The sequence below is a fragment of the Vanacampus margaritifer genome, chromosome 7, assembly GCF_051991255.1.
Source record: "Vanacampus margaritifer isolate UIUO_Vmar chromosome 7, RoL_Vmar_1.0, whole genome shotgun sequence".
NCBI classification, from domain to species: Eukaryota; Metazoa; Chordata; class Actinopteri; order Syngnathiformes; family Syngnathidae; genus Vanacampus; species Vanacampus margaritifer.
In genome coordinates, this window is record NC_135438.1 from 4,772,851 (window position 1) to 4,790,596 (window position 17,746).

Genomic DNA, 17,746 nt, shown 5'->3' on the forward strand with positions numbered 1-17,746 from the left:
AAAATACACAAATATAAAAAGTTGCTAAACAAATTGTTGAAAAACACACAAATATGAGGGAAAAATAATTAGAATTTTTTGGGAATATATTGTATTTAAATATTTAACATTATAAAAGGTGAAAAAATACATTAAAAAATGTTTTACAATAATACAACAAGCCGCCCAAAATATTAAATATTAGACGGTAATATAAAAAAAACATATATATATATATATATATATATATATATATATATATATATATATACAAATGTTGTTTGAAAAAAAATTGCAAATAAAATACAGTAAATACTTAATTTAATATTAACATCAATAACAAAATGCCAAAAAAGATTAGATGAAGAATAAATATCAGAAAAAATATACTAGACTAAAAGTACAAAATTATGACAACTAAAAACATAAAAAATAATTTTAAAAAAAATACATGAATATACATAAATAAAAAGAAATTTAAAAAAACTATAAAATAACTATAAAACTACATAAATCAGATCAGATACAAATAAACATTTTAGGACAAAATATTACGTGACAATATTTATTTAGGAAAAAAATAGAGGAATATCAGATGAAAAATACACAAATACTAGGGAAAAAATAGAAACATTTAAGCCGACAGACAATACAATAACTAAGCTAAATGCTACATAAATCTGATTTATTGTTTACTATTATTTACTGTATGCAGCAACACACTCTGCAGCGGAAACACAAATCAGACCAAACTGCGTGTGGCTTTAACGTTGTCTCGTTAAGTCTTGGGGTGGTTAACCACAATCCTGTATCTCTTGCCCGTGTCCATCTCTGTTAAATGGAACTAATTAGACAATCGCCCTCTTGAAACCCTGCAGAGCGACCTAATTGGCTTAATCGGACTTGCTGTTTGTCAGGTGGCCGCCTCCCAAGTTTGGCCGGCTTGTTAAAGCCTGACGTGACCGGACCGTGCCTCTCTTCTCACCTGTGAGGCCTTGATTGGCTCAGACTCATTAGAAGGTCTGGGAAAATACCAGACTGCCATTTTACTCCCTGCAGTTTGGAAATCCCTGTGCAGACCTTGCTAACGTCAAGGCTACACCAAAAACGTTCACGGGGGTCAACATGACTCAACTTGTGCGTGTGTGTGTTGTAGATTCCGAAAAGGAAGAAGGCGAACCGGGCAATGGCATTGCCCAGTGGCGGCTCAACGAGCAGCTCTACCCGTGTCCCGTCTGTGGGAAAGTATTTGGAAGGCAACAGACGCTATCGCGCCACCTGGCCCTACACACAGGTAACACCACACCAGAAATGAGAACATTTCACCTCACCATAATTGTGACCAAAAATAGTCACGGTTATCAGTATTACATAATTGGATAGAGTTAGCAGTGATTCGCAAAGGGTGATGCATGTACCACTCAAGCTACCTCTAGTGGTGTGCAAAATAATCATTGCCAAAGAACAGTTCAGTTGTATTTAACTTTAAATTTTTACATGTCATCTTAACTCTTTCATGCACAAATTCTAATAACCTACATCAGGATTTTTTTTTCTCAACAGTTTATATATATATATATATATATATATATATATATATATATATATATATATATATATATATATATATTTTTTTTTATTATTATTTTTTTTTTTTTTACTTATATTTTGGGGGGATAATGTGCATTTGAGCAACCGATGAAATATGTTTGTAAGAATAGAATAAATAACAAAAAAATAATGTAAACACTATCGAAAATGTCTGTTTGATTTTTAACATTGTGTTCACATTTAACATAATTCAAAACTACTACAGGTATTGCAAAACATTTACCCATTTGTCTTTTTTTTCTGGCAACCCTTCATCACTGCCGCTGTCATCTTCCCCACTTGAGTCAAGTGGTATATAGTCGACTATTTTGTAGCTTTTGCTAGCATATTCTGCACCAGACCACTACAAAACATAAGGACCAGGATCCTTACTCTAATATGAGAACTAAAATCCATAAAATAATGCTTTAATACAAATTAAAGAAAATAAATAAGTACTGCAGATGAAGTATTTTCAAAAGTAACAAAGTTACAGCAACACTAAGTTGTAGTCACAATACAGCTAAATCCAACGTCCAATTTAGTGGACTCATGATCAATCGCCATTTCCTCAAATTACAAAATCAATACTTGGATATTTTAACAATTATATTACTCTTTAGCTGTTGCTTGATGTCCTAATATATTTTTTACTTGCAAGGGCGTCCTGGAATAGAAGCAATAGACACGTATTCCTTACTTAGTTGGCCATCTTGTTGTCAGCCTTTTTTTCTTCTTTTTTTTTTGCACTTACAAACGTGGACTAAATGTCAAGACACTAGTACAATACTGTCCACTGGAGTGGCTAATGGCCAACTGTGGCTAAACAATTAATTTATATAGGAGAGAGCAACGTTTCAATAGCTGTCCGCTGTAGTAAGCACTATCCGTGAAAGGGTTAAAGGTCTGTTTATTTTTAAACAATTGTCTCTTGAAACTACTCACAGAGGGAGGGGCTTTTCGAAAACTTGATATGTATTACAATCATAAAAAAAATAGCACAAGGATGCTAAATATGAAACAATCATCGAAACATATTGAATTATATCATGAATATAAGCGGCCAGTACCAGTTCTGACTCAGTCAGCCTGCCTATGGCTCATAACCACCATCCAAACGGGCTTAATTATGACAAAAAACTAAAAGTTTATTTAATTTACTTGATTTGAATATGTGCATAGGTTGCATATGAATATGTGTTAAACATATATCATTTGATTATATTTGATAACAACATGGGGAGATTACGTCAGTTTACCACATTGATCATGTGCAACCGAAACACTAAAATTGAAACCCTTTGGATTTGCTTTATTCAAACATGTACATCGGATTGCACATGAATAATAAGTGGTAAACTGAACTATTTTTTTCTTCTTCTCCTCCCAAAATAAACACACACCACACTGATTTTCCAGTCTAGTGGACACCTATTTTAGCTGTGGCTGCTATCGCTAACGTTGTTGCGCTAACTCATCATGTGGCTTCAGAGGTGTGAATTTTGGTAAATGAGGTTGACTAGACTAGCTTACCCTTCCTTTTAAAGAGATTACAACCATGATTAGGCTCACCGGGAAAAGTTCCATTTGAATGTCCCCCTGCCCACATCCTTCATGGATCCTCTCTGTCGTTGCTTCTTCTCATCCCGCTTTTGGGATGTGTGGGACGCGTGGGACGCGTCCTCCTCAGGAGGGGGCGGGGCAGTGCAGTGAGTTGTGGGCTGGGGATGGCATGGCGCTCCTAATCAAAGAGCGCACAAATTGAGACTCGTGTAGAAGATGTCTCCCCCCCTCGACACAATTGGACATGCTCGCGCGCACACACACGCCATCTGAGCGTGTTGGCCGCGAACAGCTTGGCCGCACCACAGAGAGCAGAAGCTGGGGCATATGTCACCATGGTGGTCTTTTTGGTCTCCCCGGCGACATAAAGGTTGCCTGGCTTTGTGTCCTTTGGGCAAATGAAGTGTGTGTGTTTCGACACAGCAATGATGTGTTGTTATGATGATCTATTGAAACAAAATAGATAAGACATGTGACAAAGAAATTATACCAGCTATAACAGTCTTACAAGTGAAAACACCCGATCCTGTCTACAGCTCTGCAAAAACAAGGTTCGATTATGTTCATGCTCATGAACATTTTTCCCGGCCCCTTCGGATGAAATTGACAGCGGGTTTAGTGAAGGTGAGGCAGGGCTAAGTAATGAGATGTAAACTAGCTCTAGAGTGTGCCTCATCGGAGTTCATGTTTGCGTGTGTGTGTGTGTTTTGTGGCAGAGGAAAGGAAGTACAAATGTCACCTTTGCCCGTACGCCGCCAAGTGCAGGGCCAACCTCAATCAGCACCTGACCATCCACTCCGTCAAGCTGGTCAACACGGACGCCGAGCAGATCGTCAGCGCCGTCGCCGCCGCCGCCGCAGATGGCGCCGAGCGCAAGAACTGCGCCTACTACTACAGGTGATCATTAACGATGATCCCTTACTATTTTTACGGAAGGGAACCTCGACCATCAAGTGTACGTTTTCGTGCCGTTGAAATACACAACGCAAAAAAAAGCCCAAAAGAAACGACAGATCACACTTAGATGCTCGCTAAGTCTCGTGAGATTTGCTGAAGTTTTTGTCCGTCCAATTTATTCAACTTTAGAGTTTCTAATCTGGTTGTTTACATTTAAGTTTTTTTTTTTTTTTTTTTTTAGAAGAGAAGTGTAGCAGTAGTACAGCATTACATGTAATTGACTGAACGAAATAATAAAATATAAGTGTAATACCAAGTAATTAATACATCTATTAAAATATAGTTTAAGTATTGATCATTTAAAAGGAATCTCCAGTTCTGGGTAAAAATTTATTAAATACAAATGAAATAAAACTATATGTAATCTATAATATAATGAATATAGAATATTTTTTCAACACATAACATTTCTCCAGTTCCATCTTAAATTCTGGCACCAAATAAGTAGTGAATGAAATAAATAAAATTAAATGATTATAATATAAACAATAAAATGTAATAATTATTGCAAGCTAAATAAAAAAATATATATTTGCTCCACATGCAGCTTTTTAATTAATAAAAAAAAATCTGTTTATATATATATATATATGCAAAAAAGTTATTCCCTATAATCCAGGTAATGAATACATAATTAAATGATAATTAATAAATACAATATTAATTGAATTCCTCAGTTTCATCAATGTGCAGGATTTAGCCCAAAAAAATAAAATATTAATAGAAAAGATCTTTGTGTTCTGGCTGTAAACCAATTAATAATATCCTTGATTTGTTAGTACTAAAGCAGTTTAATCATCGACGATTCACATTATGCTCACTATTCTGTGGCCAAGAGACATTAGCTTAGCTGAATATAAAGACGGGCGTCGTGACTCCCCGTTTTTCAAGTGAAATGACTTCCCATTGCTTTTGCTGGATCTAATGAATCCATCATTGGACTAATCTGCATCAAAGCTCTCAAAGGAAGCCAAGCTGCGCCACTTCGCAAATGCGTGCTGGCGTTGCTTGACACATAGCGTCTCACTCGCTTTTTTTTTTCTCTCTCTTGCGCTCGCTTGCAGCTGCCATGTTTGCGGCTTCCAGACGGAGCTCAACGCCCAGTTCGTGGGCCACATGTCGCTCCATGTGGACAAGGAGCAGTGGATGTTCTCGCTCTGCTGCAGCGTCTGCGACTTTGTGTGCATGGAGGAGGGCGACATGAAGAGCCACATAAGCACCGGACACGCAGGTACACACTTTTCAAAAAAAATAAAAAAATAGCTCACTCCAAACGTCTGTTGGCGAGTCAAGCAATGTCAGACTTGGTTGAATAAAACAAAGTTACAGTGAAGGTTGTTTTAGTTAACTCTTTGACTGCCAAAAACGTTAAATAACGTTTAGTAAAATCCTATGGAGGAGTGCCAAAGACGTTAAAAGACGTTTTTTTCAAAACAGAGGTGGAACTAACCATTTTCTATTGTTGATTACTCAAAAACGGAATAAGGTAGAAACAAACTTTTTTTTCTGATGAAAGATGAGAGTCCAATCTTTCATTTGGTAGTATGTGTGTTTCCATAGTCCAAACACATAATTTTCTGTGGACCTTGAAAGATCAGTCAAAAATGCTTAAATCGGCTGGCACCCACGGCATCCCTTTTCTGAAAACGTCTGGCAGTCAAAGAGTTAACTGAAACTAAAATAGATAAAAAAAATTCATTAACGAAATAAAAAATAAAAAAAGTTTTTGAAACTACATTTTACTATAATTATAGTGGAAAATGTCCTTAACTTCCGTCTTTGGTGATTAGTTTAATACATGAGCCTTTGGGGTTGATTTTTAAATGTGATTTAAGTATATTGATTTCAATATTCACCGAATAAGGACAAAAGTGATGTCATCTAGCAGCAGCCAATAGAAAAGCACCTTCAGCGATGACATCGCTTTTTGACGACAATTTTGCGTGTTTGACTTTTGGCTCCAATGGCTCGCCTTGCTTGCTTTTTTCATTTAATTCAGCCGAAACTCAACGCTCGGTAAGAATTGCGTTGCTTTTTTTATTTGCTTATTAAATATTGCACACAAGTAATACACAACATTTTTAAAGCAAAAAAAACAAAAACTAAGCATTTTTAAAATAACTAAAACTAATAAAAACTCACAGGGCCGCCCTGAAAACTAATTAATTTAATTTAATTAATACTAACTACTGGGATGTGATTTTTCCGCTAATTCGCGGAATTCCGCTTTTTTTTATCCCCCACCCCCCCCCCCCCCCAAAATCGATTTTTTTTTTTTTTTTTTTTAGTAGTTCATTGTGTATGCACATGACTCCGACAGATAACATCTTCTGCTATAACAAAGACATTTGTGGTATGCTCTAATATGAGTTACTTTTCATTTGGTCATGATATAATTATTTGGTCATGCTTCCCCCCCCGGCTAAATTTTCCGATAATTTCACTTTGGTCAAATCACATCCCTGTAACTAAATGAAAAAACTAAATACAAACTAACTATAATGCAAATTCAAAAACTATAATAACCCTGCAGTGAAGTTAAACTTGGTTAATCAAAACAGGTTTATAGCCAAGTTGGCTTAAAAAAAAAAAAAACTCATGTGTCAAATGTAGGTTATTAAAACGTGTCATCTTCTCGTCTCGTAACATTCCAGGCCTGAACTCGAGGAGTCCTTTGAGCGAGACCAAGAGCACGTCGTCGTCCCTCTCGGCACTCAGCGACTCGCTCAACAGCTCGGAAGGCGGCGACTTCACGCACGGCAGTGGCGAAGAACTCAAAAGCCTGCTGGCCCCGCCCTCCTTGGCAGGCAGCCAATCCAGCTCCGGGAGCCACTCGGGCTCGGGAACGGAGGACAAATCCGATAAAGGTAAAAGGATTGAAATGTAAATGCAGGGCGTGCCTCGACTTGGGAATATTGTGGAACATAGGGAAAACATTTTCGTACTTCCGAAAGTCTGAATGAAATCGAGTGCAAAACAGTAAAATAATACAGCACAACCTGAGGTTTCCATGACCTCATAAACTTAAATGTTGGGACATTCTAAAACAGAGGACCCACTGATTCTATCTTTCCTAATGGAACGCTGAGTAGTTTTGACATTGATGTTGCGTGGACTTAGTACAGAGCCTTGTGGAACACCGACAGTATCTATTCACAGGGGGGTCCTCATTTTACAACAAAATTCACTTCCTACAGTGGCAATGTTACCATGATTTGTATTACCAATTACAGTCCACTCAAAGGGAAGTAAAAAGGAAAAAAAAAATCTTTAAGGTACTTTTTTTTTTATATACGTTCTTTTCATTGTCTATTGTTTTATACCATATAGTGCTATATTTGTCTTTATTAAAAATTTGAGCTGAATAATTACTGGAATTCAAACTAACTTCTCAATGTTGTAGAATGCAATTTTCTAATCGCTGGAGCTTCTCGAAACTGTAAAAAAAAAAAAGAGATTATTATTTTTTTATTATTGATTTAAAAAAATATATATTATTAGTTTTTTAAATGTAATTTTATATATATATATATATATATATATTTTTTTTTTAATTTGTTTTAATTTGATGTAATTTTAATGAATGAATGATTTTTTTTAATTATTGATGAGTGTATGTACAAATTAACGCCCACCAACTTTCACATCCCTCTGGCCAGGCTTCGAGTGCGTGTTCTGCACGTTTGTGTGCAAGACGCGCAGCATGTACGAACGCCACCTGCAGATCCACCTGATCACGCGCATGTTCGAGTGCGACGTTTGCCACAAGTTCCTCAAGACGCCCGAGCAGCTGCTGGAGCACAAGAAATGTCACAGCGTCCCTACCGGAGGACTCAAGTAAGGAAAGCAAGTACAGTCACACCTTTCCTAAACTCCGCCCATCCTCCCTCACCCGTCACACACATACACATACTGGACATGGTGTCATTGAGGGAATGTTTACACAGATTCATGTAATGTTGGCGAAAATCCCCCCAAAAATCTGAAATGAACCCTTTCAACTCACGTGGTGGAAGAAGCTAGAAGTTAGCATCGATGCTAATATTGCTATTAACAGTGGTGCGATAATGCTTTACACCGGTAGGGGGAGCCCACGGGATCATAGCACTCAGCACAGTATTTTTTTTAGCGACTCTCATGACTCTAATTCCGAACTTTTCTGTGTATTATTGAAGTGGTGCCTTGAGATATGAGTTTAATTTGTTACACGACGACGCTCGCAACTCAAAACACTTGTTTTAAATCATCTTTCTTTTAAGATTTATGTTGAGAAAATTGTCCGGCGTATTTGTTTTAGGAAAGAAAATCTGTCATCCACACCAATTATTTTCCTCTTCATTGCCCTTTTTTTATTTTTTTGTTTTCATCTTCATCTTCGTCAATCTTCCTCATCTTCCTCTCCGTTGTCTTAAGTTTTGAGGAGCAACTCCCACCTGTTAGTGATCCAGCGTCGCTGTGGCGTCAAACCACAAACAAAAAGACGACAGCCAAATTATCACGAGGCTGGTCAAGTATCAGTTGTCTTGATGTCAGAGGTTTTCAAGCCTGAAATTAGACGCAGGCGGCCGCCTCCAAATTTCATATGCAGGAAAAACCCTGTGATTCTGTTCTGCAGGGTTTGTGAGGCGCTTTGGGGCCCAGAGCAGATGAAAGGTGCTATTTAAAAATGTAAGTGCCGCTCCATTCCTCACCCGCGCCCCCTCCCGTCCATCACGATCAACATCCGGCCGCGTCCACGCCGGCACCGCCTCCTTCAACTCTTCTCCTGTCCTCTCCCGACCCCGCCCCCTTTGCAGGTGCCCCTTCTGCATCTACTCCAGCAGTCGTCCGGCGGCCATGGAGTGCCACCTGAAGACGCACCTCCAGACGGAGCACCGCTGCCGCATCTGCCAGGGACTGTGGCCCGACCGCCCCTCCCTGGAGGCCCACGCGCGCGCCCACCGCCTGGGCAACCACTACCGCTGCGAGCGCTGCGGCTACCTGTCCAAGACGGCCAACAAGCTCATCGAGCACGTGCGCGTGCACACGGGCGAGCGGCCCTTCCACTGCGACCGCTGCCCGTACCGCTGCAAGCGCAAGGACAACCTCAACCTGCACAAGAGGCTCAAACACGCGCCGCCCGCACCCCGGGCCCAGGCGACGACGGCGGCGGCGGCGGTAATGGCGGCGGCGGAGGAGGGAGGCGGCGGGGCAGGGCGGAAGACGCCGGGCCGACTGGCCGCGTCCCGGGCGCTGCGCTCCGTCGCCATGACCCGCACTCTGGGCGGCGGCCCCCGTCTGGCCCGCCCCCACAGTAGCGACGGCGCGGAGCCGTACAGGAACTGCCAGCGGGCGCACCTGATCCCCCTCACCACCTTGTTCACCCACAAGTTCACATTCCAGCCCTCGCCCCGCCTCCCTGCCGCCGCCCCCTCTCCCGCCTCACACAAACACTCCTTCCTGGCCTACCTGGGACTCACGGAGAGGGCCGAGACTGTTTGACTCGTTTTGTTTTTTTTCAATCAGACCACCAGAAACATTTCTAAGAGCTGTACATGCTAACAGGTTGAAAAAGAAAACATTTATATCCAAAAGCTGCTTTTTTTCCCCCCTCAGTTGATTGAATTTGACGACGGCTACGTTGGAGGAGCACTTAGCCGCAGGAAGCTAACCGTTTTCTAGCTCGTTTTCAAGCTGCATCGAGATAGCATGCCTCTTCTGTGTTTCAAGCTAGCTTAGAAAGCTAACGTTGACTTTTTGGTCGGGTTTTTTCGGCGCAGACGGAACCAATGAAACGGATAAAGGCTCGTTTCCAAAGCAGACGCCTCAAACCACGCACTTATTTATCAATCTTGTACATAGTTTTGTAGCCCCTTTTTGTCCATCTTTTTCATTTTGGTCATTTTCTTTTTGTATGATGGTCAAACCATGTTATGCTTAGCTGCTGCCTGACGTCACCTCTTATTTTCTTTTTTTCTTTTACTGCTAAGCTATGAGAATCAAACCTAAACATTTGACAAACATCCCAATTGAAGATCATTTTTGCACTCACCCGATCCCCGACGACAAAAAGATTATATACCGTGCTAACGGGTTAGCGGAGGCGGCTGGCTGGAGTTCCAGCACGGCCAGTCGCCGCAGAGCCGATTCAAATGGTGCTTTTTGGAAGCTTTTTGTAATTTTTGTGTACAAAAAAAGAAGCTAAATAACTAGAAAAAAAATGTTCCAAAATGACTTGAATGAATGTATTTTTGTTGATGTAAAAAAAAAAAATAATACAGTGTGAACAGGGACATCTTGTGTGCTGGTAAAAAGACAGAAAATTGCCTCTTTTTAAAAAAAAAAAAAGGAAGGAAAAAAAGTTTTTGTTTATCGTTTCTTTTTACTGAGCCTTTGTCATGAAATATGTTTTTACTAACAACCATCAATCATCCCTCAACTTTCAGCAGACACACTTACTATAGGATGGGCATTTGATGAAAGTTCCTCAGCTGTTGCCATGCCAGAAATTAATAATCGTGGATGTAGGCCTGAGCTGATGTCACAATCAAGCATTTTGCCTTAACAACAAATCCAGGAGGGTTTTGCTCTACAACCGAGTTGTAATGTAACCCAAATTTGTACACAAGTCGGAAACCTATGCTACGCTAACATAGTTGTAAATTCACAATTAAAATCACAGTAAATATTTCAATTAAAAACACTTAAAGGCTATAAAGTAAATCAACTGATAAACAGTAAATATGGCGCCAACTGATTCTGAGCCTTCTGCACCATGTTGTGTTCTTAGGCACATTTGTAACCTCATATCAGTACAGTCATAAACCAAGGACCAGCCTGCTATTCCCTTCTTTTCTTACAACCAAGTACTTTTGAGATTTTTGTCGAGTGGACTGAGTACAGAGCCCTGTGGAACACCATCAGTATCTCTGATCGACTATCATGCCCATCCCTATTTGTTGAATTCGACCCCGCCCCTCAAAAGATCAACTTTGCACTTAATTTCATGAGCATGTCTAAGGCAAAAGCACTTAAAACCCTTCGAAAGTGCTGGCTGGGAAAAACAACTCAATCAAGACACCATTAGGCTCCGCCCATGCAGGCACTATCGTTAAATGGAGGCAAATTGTGTGAATTAGAGAGTCAGGGGTGAAGCTCATCCTGGGAGCTCAAAGGGCCCCCAGGCTAAATTTGTGATCAGCGTTTTGTTTTTGTTTTTTTTTGCTTTTGCACAGCGCTGCACTTTTATGTCACGATGAGACTCGACGGACGTGTTCGGAATACAATAGTGCGGCACAGCTTTTTGTTTAAAATTCTATTTTGACTTTTTTCAAAAGCTTTACTCGTTAAGTTGCTTGTTGGATGAAAGCATGTATCTCCACATTTTGTTTAGTTTTTTTGTAATAATGTAAACTTGAAAAAAATTATATCAAGGTCAGGAAATGTTTTTTGTTTTTAAACAAATAGAAGAAATTTTCTCTTTTTTTTCTTTTTTTACAAAAATAGGAAAACCATTTTAACTTCAAAAGAAAAGCTTTTTTCTTAAATAAAAATGTTAAGATTTTTTTTCCCCCACACAAAAAAAATTATATCTTACTAAATATCCTAAAATGTGGATGTACATGTTTTTTACTGGACAAAATCATCATGTGGCCTTCAAAGCCTGAATCCCTTATTTGTAAAGGGACTCTTTCTGTACCCTTATTTTTTTTTGTTGCCCATGACACAAATGCATTTTTTCAACCCTTGTTTTGTATCGTTTTATTTTCTACGTTAAATGATGCCAGATTGTACGAGAGAATTGTTTTTTCGACCAAAACGTACGTAGCCGCGGGACGTGATGTTAGGATGCAATCCGTCACGTCCTGTTTTGTTTTGTTGTCTCCCTGTTCTTTGCCAAGTCGCTATCAGTGTCTTTTTTTTTAGATGCTAGTTGCAATTCAATCAAGCCCCCCCCAAAAAACAAACATTAGTAATAATAATAAGCAATTATTTGAGCCTTGCATATGTTTTTTGGTATGAAAACTTTGCACTCCCCTGCTGTTAGCATGACTTCTCATCACTTGGTCCCTCAGTTAGCATCTTCGCACTTGTTTTCTTGGTTAGGGGCGTTTTTATGATGGGGGAGGAGGGAGGGATGGAGGGAGGGGGTTCAACCCACTGCATCTGCTTTGGTAACAATTGGTATATGCTGTACAAAGCTTTTTTTTTATATGATTATTATTATTATTACTCCATGGTTAAGGCTGTACAGGGTTGTGACAATAATTGGTAAATAGATCATTTGTACTTTTTTTTTTTTTGGTATTCTTTTTATGTTCAACATGCCGGATTTAAATGTAACAGGATTTGAAAGTAAAGCTTACATCAAATATTAGCAAGTCTTCTTGTCTTGTTTCCTCACACTTTCCTAAAGTCTTAAAAGTACTTTTCAGTATTACTGATACGCTTTAAATGGGCTCAAAGATAGTAAATTGACTTTTTAATGGTTGGTATACACATCTCCAGGGCTGGACTGGCCATCTGGCGCACAAGGCAGATGCCCGGCGGGCTGGCGACTTTTAGAGCCATTGCGGCACCATTTTTAATTATGATTTTTTTTTTCCTCCATTTCAAAAGACTGGCTCACAATTTTGAGGGAGCAGCTCATGAATCCATTTATGATAAAGATAACAAACTGAACCAATCAACCTTAGTGGGAGAGCCATGCGGTAGCTAGGAATCGGGCCTGACCTGGCTGCAGGTCTTTGCCTCATTTCTGCAACTACAAAAAAAAAAAAAGACTACGCTCGACTAAGTTTTTGGTGGTCCTCATGGAACTCTTTCAATATCCATTCGAGGACGATTAAAGGAAATAAAAAAGGCAGCGCTAGGAAATTAAAATCAAATTTTTCCACCGAGGCTTAAAATGCGAGTTAGGATCATCTCCCCTTTTTTTTTTTTCACGTCACTTCTTCTAATTTATCCTCGTCATCGGGAGGAATCCGATCGGTCGCGCCGTGTTTTTTTTTTTTACGGGAGGGCGGGCGCGAGTTGCGCTAATAATGAAAGTTGCGGCACGTTCGCGGCCAGCCAAAGGTCGCCACTGCCTAATGAAAACAGATGAAGCAGAGATAAAGTGTTTGGCGACATTAAGGGAGTCATTCATCAGCGTTAGCCCCCGCGGCTACCCCAACACCTTGGATGGGCGGGAGCGCTTCCTTTGCGGCGGGTTCTATCACGTTAGCTTTCACGCTAGTAAAAGACTCTCATCATATGGGCGCAGCTCGCTAGCTTTTTTTTTTTTTTTAACCATTTTAGCCTTTTGAATGCAAATCTAACGAAACTGCTCGACAACCACCATCTACCAACTATTTGTATACAAAACATTCCAAAAGTCAATTTTCCCATAATAGTTCCCTTCAAAAGGGTTTAGGGATCGTCGTCGTTTGACCCCCAAGCCTGGCGAAATTCAGCCGCCATCAGAAGTGTAATCTCCTCATCCGGCTGCCGTGTTAATGAGTCTTCCTGGAGCGTGTGCGAAAGCTGCTTAATTAAGTTGAGAGCGGCGCGGAAGGCTCGTCTGACCTCACCGCAAGTGCGAGTGTTGATGAAGGCGCCCGCAGTGCCACGCCTATCAAGTCCACCAACAGCAGCAGAAAGGAGGAGAAAAACTCATTTGGATTTGCCGTCGAAATATGCTTTTTGGGGAGGGGAGGGGGGCAGCACGTCTTGTTCTGAGGCTCGCAATCAATTACATGCTTTTGTCAAAGTAAGGTAAACCCCCACGTATTCACTGTTTGGAATTTGGAAATTGGCCAAGTCACCGATCGTTTTTTTTTTTTTTTTGGGGGGGGGGGGTTACTATCCTGTTTTATTCACTGAAAAACTCAGCTAAAATCAACCTTAAATTATTCTGTAATAAATTCGTACATATATATATATATATATATATATAAAATCTCGTTTGACTTTTATTTTTTAATTATTTCAGTTCTGGTTAACTTCCTTGTTTGTTTGTGTGCATTGGCATAAAAAGGATATTTTGGTATTCAGAAGTCCCTTGTTTATTGCAAGATTTACGTTCCAGATGCCCCCGTGAAAAAGCGATCAAATATACTAACTTTTTACTGCTTAAAATGGCTCAATGAGTCAAGCATCCCTTTAACTATGATAACCTTGTTGCGGATTGGAAGACGACAGGCACAACAGTCCAGTTGTGATCTGAGAATGAAACGTGCTGAAGGAATAAGAATATTCGTGTGAATGGTTGTTTGTCAAAATGTCCAAATATCCTGTCCTGATATAACATCCTGGTGACTAATTGAGAAATTTGCAGGATAAGGTCGGCGTTTTCCCGCACGGACGAGCTCTTTCGACACCATCAGGGCCGCCCTGGATCAATAGCGCGTTAGCTTTTTTGTTTGCGGGTCCGCGGCTTTATTACGGTTGTGCGCCGTCACGGGGGAGTCGGGAGACAGACGAGCTCCCGCTTGTTTGCCAAAAGTGTAATCCTGCCGTGACCCGCCGTGACCCAGCCCACTGAGGAAAGCTGCTTAGACACGAGTTCGCGTCGGCGGGAGCTCCCGGAAAAACCCTCTCCCGCCTTTTTTTTTTTTTTTTTTTGCTCCGCTGCATGCTCACCTCCGTGCTTTTATCTCGACTGTTTTTCTCCCCTTCCCACGGCTTTCACACAGAGATCCAGCAAAATTGGCCAGTCAGAAGATCCAGCATGTTTGTGGAGCCTCTGAAGGCTGCGACATGAGGATATCTAAAAGAAGAGTAATATTAAATTGAAAAAAAAAAAAAGTTAAAAAAAAGAAAATTTTACAAGGAGAGTTTTGAGTACATTTTACCAGTTTGTTTAAAAAAAAAATTTTTTAAAAAAGCTAATCAAGGGTTGAGGAACAAACCCCACAACCTTGAAGTTGAGGGTCAGCCACTCCACAACCTGAGCCGCTCCTGTTGTGTGTTAGGATATTGACGGTGTCCGGAATCCTCGCACCTCCAAGAGACCCGCTTTTTTGGACACGCCAGCAATGCAATATAGTGGCAAACAGCAAGAGTGGCATGGCCCAGGTGGTAGAGTTGCTGAAGGTCATGAGTTTGTTCCTCAACGCTTAGGTAACTTTTTTTTTTTTTAATAAACTGGTCAAATATACTAAAATCTTTCTTTGTAAAATTTACTTATAATTTAAAATAAAGCAAATCTTTCTTCTTTTTTTTTTACAGTGATCATGTTTTGTTTTTTTAACTCTCACAATATACATCTAAGATGCGCATTATGAAATGAACAGCCGTCAATTTTTGTCGGCGTAAAAAAAGCAGGATTGGGGTTGCAAGTCAATAATCCAGCAAAAACAAGGGTGACTTGAAATACGGTACTTCCTGTTTTCAATCTTCTTTACGTCAAATTTAGTTGCAGACTATATAATGTGCCACCATATAGTGGTCAACAATGGTACGACAACCAAAATCCGCAACAGAGAGCGGTTTACTATATATAGAACGACTCCATGTAAATATTTTACAGACAATATTTTGTGTGACATAAAATACACAATTGTTTTCAACACAATCGGACGAAAGAAGTTCCTTCAAAGAGTGACAGAAAAAGCCAGTCAACTTCCCACCCTGGTCCCTACGTCGCCAAATTTCCTTCCACAGCGCCACTGTCCCGCCTCCGTCACCGTCCTCAAGCTCCGTCCAGACTTGGCCCCGCCATTTAACGCCTGCTGCGCCCGCCTCGTGGATCATGTGCACGTCTCTCAGCGGGGGGCTCAACAGCAATCTGGTTCACAAATCGCAGCGGGGGGCTGACGTTCGGGGGAGATGACGCTGTAAAAGGGTCCAGAGCGTGGGGCGGAGGAGGGGCAAAGAGGACACGGGTCAGCCCACAACATGGCTGTTACCATGACGATGACCTGACTCCGCCCTCCCTCCCGACATGGCGTGTTTGAACTGACATACTTACAGTTACTGTTCTTTTAAAGGGAAAATAAGGAGGGTGTTTATTTCTGCGGTTGACACAGCTGATGCGACGGCGCAGTGGGGGAGAGCAAATACGAGAGAGCAAATACGGGAGAGCAACTGGAAGTCCACAGGTTCACTTTTAAAAAAATTAAATAAAAACTGTGGTGCCTCCCCGGTGTCAAAAACATTCACAGCCAAAAAAAACAAAAAAGTGCTGAAGGTAGATTCGCACAAAAACAAAGAGGCGCCACCCGGTGGCACGGTGCCACACTGCAGTTCGTTACAGCGTATAAAAACAGTATAAAAACCTAGAAAAAAGTTGTTATTGTACATTTAGAACAGATATAAAATTTGTGATTAATCGTGAATTAAAATTGAATTTATAATAATCTTTTCTTTTTTTTTAAATAATCTTTTTTCAAAAACCTAATTTTTAATCATCTTTTCTTTTCGTTTTTAAAATAATCTTTTTTCAAAAAAAGAAAAGGTTATTAAAATTAGGGCGTCAGGCGATTAAAATTTTTTATTGTAATTAATCGCTTGACTTCAATAGTTAACTCATGATTAATCACAAATTTTATATCTGGTCTAAATGTACAATTATTTTTTTATTATTCTTGTTAACAAAAGTGGGGGGGGGGAGTTAAACTAATAGAAATAGTTCAAATGAATTTTTGACGTCTATAGCCGTCAATGGCAGTGAATGAGTTCAAAGCAAAAGAATTACACTTTGTGTATTTCAAACAGCCAAACTGCCTAAAGAAAAGGCACACTAGCTTAATGCTAACACTAATTAGCATCTCAAATGGTTTATTATACAAGGTAATAAAAATAGAACCGTATTCAGTCATATTGTCTTTATCGTCCACTGATTGGTGCGAATCTCACTGGAGTTCTGGCCAGGTCATGATTGGCTGATACAACAAAGCAGAACTTCCTGCGGGATTCATAACCACGCCGGGATGAACAGTAGAAACATCTGTATATCATATATTGCCCCCAGGTGGCCGAAATAGGTACAACAAAAGGATTAGCATTTCATTGATGCGGTTTGACCAAAAAAAAAAAAACATTTAATTGTATTTATATATGTCATTGCTGCATGTGTTTATAAAGTATGATATTACGGAGTTTTTTTTTTTTCATCACATCAAAGTTCAATTGGCACACCTGTGGGATATAATAACAGACAATAACGACAGTTACTCTACCACTGCGGTACCTAAAACAAGCTATTTATTTCTTGATGGGAAAACGTAAGCATCTATTTGAGGGAGGATTAAATTGCTTCAAGTAAATGACACACATGAAGAGTCCCCCCCACCCAACCCCCCCCGGACGGCTGAGCTCTGCAGCCCGCCTGAGCCCACCCGAGGAACTTCCAAGAGAGATTAACGGAAGACTACGAGGTCAAGACCAAACTAATCAAGCTTCTCATTTTCCCGCGCTGACTAATGAAGTAGAATGTCGACTCCCTCGGCTGACCTGCCCCCCCGCCCCCGCCCCCCGCCCCCGCCCCCGCCCACTTCCACCACACGAAAACCCCGGCAGCCAATCGCAACGCAATTTTTCATAAATGTATCTTTCAAGAAAGCCCCAAAAGCGCCGGGTTTTATGGTGGGATACGCGGCAAGCGGCGGGCGGGGAAGCCCCGATGAGCCTTCTAATGATTTCATTAACGCTAAGTCAATCGGCCATCTTCCATCAATTAAAGGAAAAGCTGCAC

The 17,746-nt window shown here is 40.4% G+C and overlaps 1 protein-coding gene across 4 annotated transcripts in view; it reads left to right on the forward strand.

Moving 5' to 3' along the window:
* znf827 (zinc finger protein 827) overlaps positions 1 to 12,199 on the forward strand; it is a 69,214-nt gene extending 57,015 nt beyond the window's left edge. The window contains exons 9-15 of one of the 4 annotated variants that reach the window (XR_013294781.1): positions 1,136 to 1,273; positions 3,849 to 4,029; positions 5,154 to 5,320; positions 6,744 to 6,956; positions 7,749 to 7,935; positions 8,705 to 8,757; positions 8,886 to 8,967. Coding sequence is in view for 3 of the 4 variants with exons in the window: in XM_077570859.1 (XP_077426985.1) it covers positions 1,136 to 1,273; positions 3,849 to 4,029; positions 5,154 to 5,320; positions 6,744 to 6,956; positions 7,749 to 7,926; positions 8,886 to 9,570 (1,562 nt within the window). In the remaining variant the exon portion in view is untranslated. Of the gene's footprint in view, positions 1 to 1,135; positions 1,274 to 3,848; positions 4,030 to 5,153; positions 5,321 to 6,743; positions 6,957 to 7,748; positions 7,936 to 8,704; positions 8,758 to 8,885 lie in introns of all 4 variants that reach the window. The other 3 variants (XM_077570860.1, XM_077570863.1, XM_077570859.1) reach the window with 3 other exon arrangements.
* The last annotated feature ends 5,547 nt before the right edge of the window (positions 12,200 to 17,746 follow it).